Raw genomic sequence first — 1514 nt, forward strand, 5'->3', positions numbered from 1 at the left:
TCTGCAAATGGATCTCCAGTTTTGCGAGCACCATTTATTAAACAAACATTCTCTTCCCCATTTAATGGATTTGGGGCCTTTGTCAAAGATCAGCTGACTGTAGGTTGATGGATCTATATCTGGGTTCTCTTCCTTAACTTTTGAGTTACATGAATATCCATGCAAGTTTTACCATACGGGAGCAAAATGTTATCAGGGAGAACACTGCAAGTTTTCCCATGCTCCACTGACTGCTGAAACACAGGAACTGCTAGATAGAGTAAGTACAGTTTTAATAATCTTTTTTCTTTATTATAAAATATGTTTGAACTAGTGTGAGAATTTGAAAAGATTATTTATTAAAAAGAATGCCTTATAGGTTAGTTACAGGATATATCAGGACTGATAATCTAAGAATTTTATTTCAGTTCAGAAAATTTTTTCCTGTTTGTATATTTTTCCTTGTAGCTGAAAGTAATTTGACTCATTGCTGATACAAATTGGAAGGTTCTTAAAATCCTTAGTGTAGTTAGCAACCTTATTAGCTAAGGTAAACAAAGGAACAGCAAAGCAGATAGGCAAAACAGTTGTCCTGTTATAAATCCTCTTACAAGGAAAGTTAAGGATCATTGGTTGATAAACATTTTAAAGTTCCATCCAAGAATATTCAAGTAGTTTTCTTTGAATGTTCTTTCAGCCTGTGAGAAGAGATTATGGAAGGATAATGATTGTTTACTCTGTATTCTCATAATGTTTAGCTGGAGCTAGTCTTTTCAAAAGTAATTGAAATATATGTGAAAGTAAAAGATTCTAAGAAACCATACCTTACCATTTTGTGGCAGATGAATATATGCAAATATTAGAAAGTCATAGGTGCTTATTTCTAGATACTTTTAGGTTTAAAATGGGAAAGATTATTCTGGAATTAGAAGTTGTATCAAATATTTGGTCTTTTATTAATATGAAAGATGTGGAAAATGACATAAAATTCATCCTTCAGTAATAGTAAGTATTATTAGCATGAATGTTACTGAAATCATTAGAAGATTTTGAGTATTACAATGTACCTGAATTAGACATTAGTACATAAAAATAATCATGTTTTTTAATATTAGGTTTTGGATACAGAAAAGAAGTCATCATGTCAATGAAACAGACATAAAAGGTAAAGTTGGAATTTAGCGTGCTTATTTTGTTTTTTCTCTGAAACATCTCTATAAGTTGGCTTTGGCAACCTCAGTGGAGCTTCTTCCATTTTCTCAAATAGAAGTAAAATCAGTTTATTGTAGTGCAGATTTTAGGTGCAGATTTACAGAGCAGATTGATTTTATGCTCAACAGTTCATGCACATCTTGTTTCAAAGCACCGATTACAATCCCCACAGTGGGACAGCTCTCTTCCCATCTCCTGCCTGTGGTTACCTGTTCCCTGTGTCCTCCTTACCTGTACATTCCTTTCTGTCTAGCTTTTCCCCTATGTAAATCCTGCCCTTCCGATTTTTCACTGGCGACTGTTCTAAAGGGTGCATGTCCCTG

General features: G+C 33.7%; 1 protein-coding gene across 1 annotated transcript in view; it reads left to right on the forward strand.

Annotated features, from left to right (window-relative positions):
• Nucleotides 1-1130, forward strand: part of ZC3H8 (zinc finger CCCH-type containing 8) — a 23755-nt gene extending 22625 nt beyond the window's left edge. Inside the window, exons 7-8 of the mRNA XM_007959408.1 lie at nucleotides 150-259; nucleotides 1095-1130. Of these exons, the coding sequence (XP_007957599.1) occupies nucleotides 150-259; nucleotides 1095-1130 (146 nt within the window). The remainder of the gene's footprint in view (nucleotides 1-149; nucleotides 260-1094) is intronic.
• The last annotated feature ends 384 nt before the right edge of the window (nucleotides 1131-1514 follow it).

Source organism: Orycteropus afer, unplaced genomic scaffold (assembly GCF_000298275.1).
Source record: "Orycteropus afer afer isolate SDZICR_OR568_19922 unplaced genomic scaffold, OryAfe1.0 scaffold00017, whole genome shotgun sequence".
NCBI lineage: Eukaryota > Metazoa > Chordata > Mammalia > Tubulidentata > Orycteropodidae > Orycteropus > Orycteropus afer.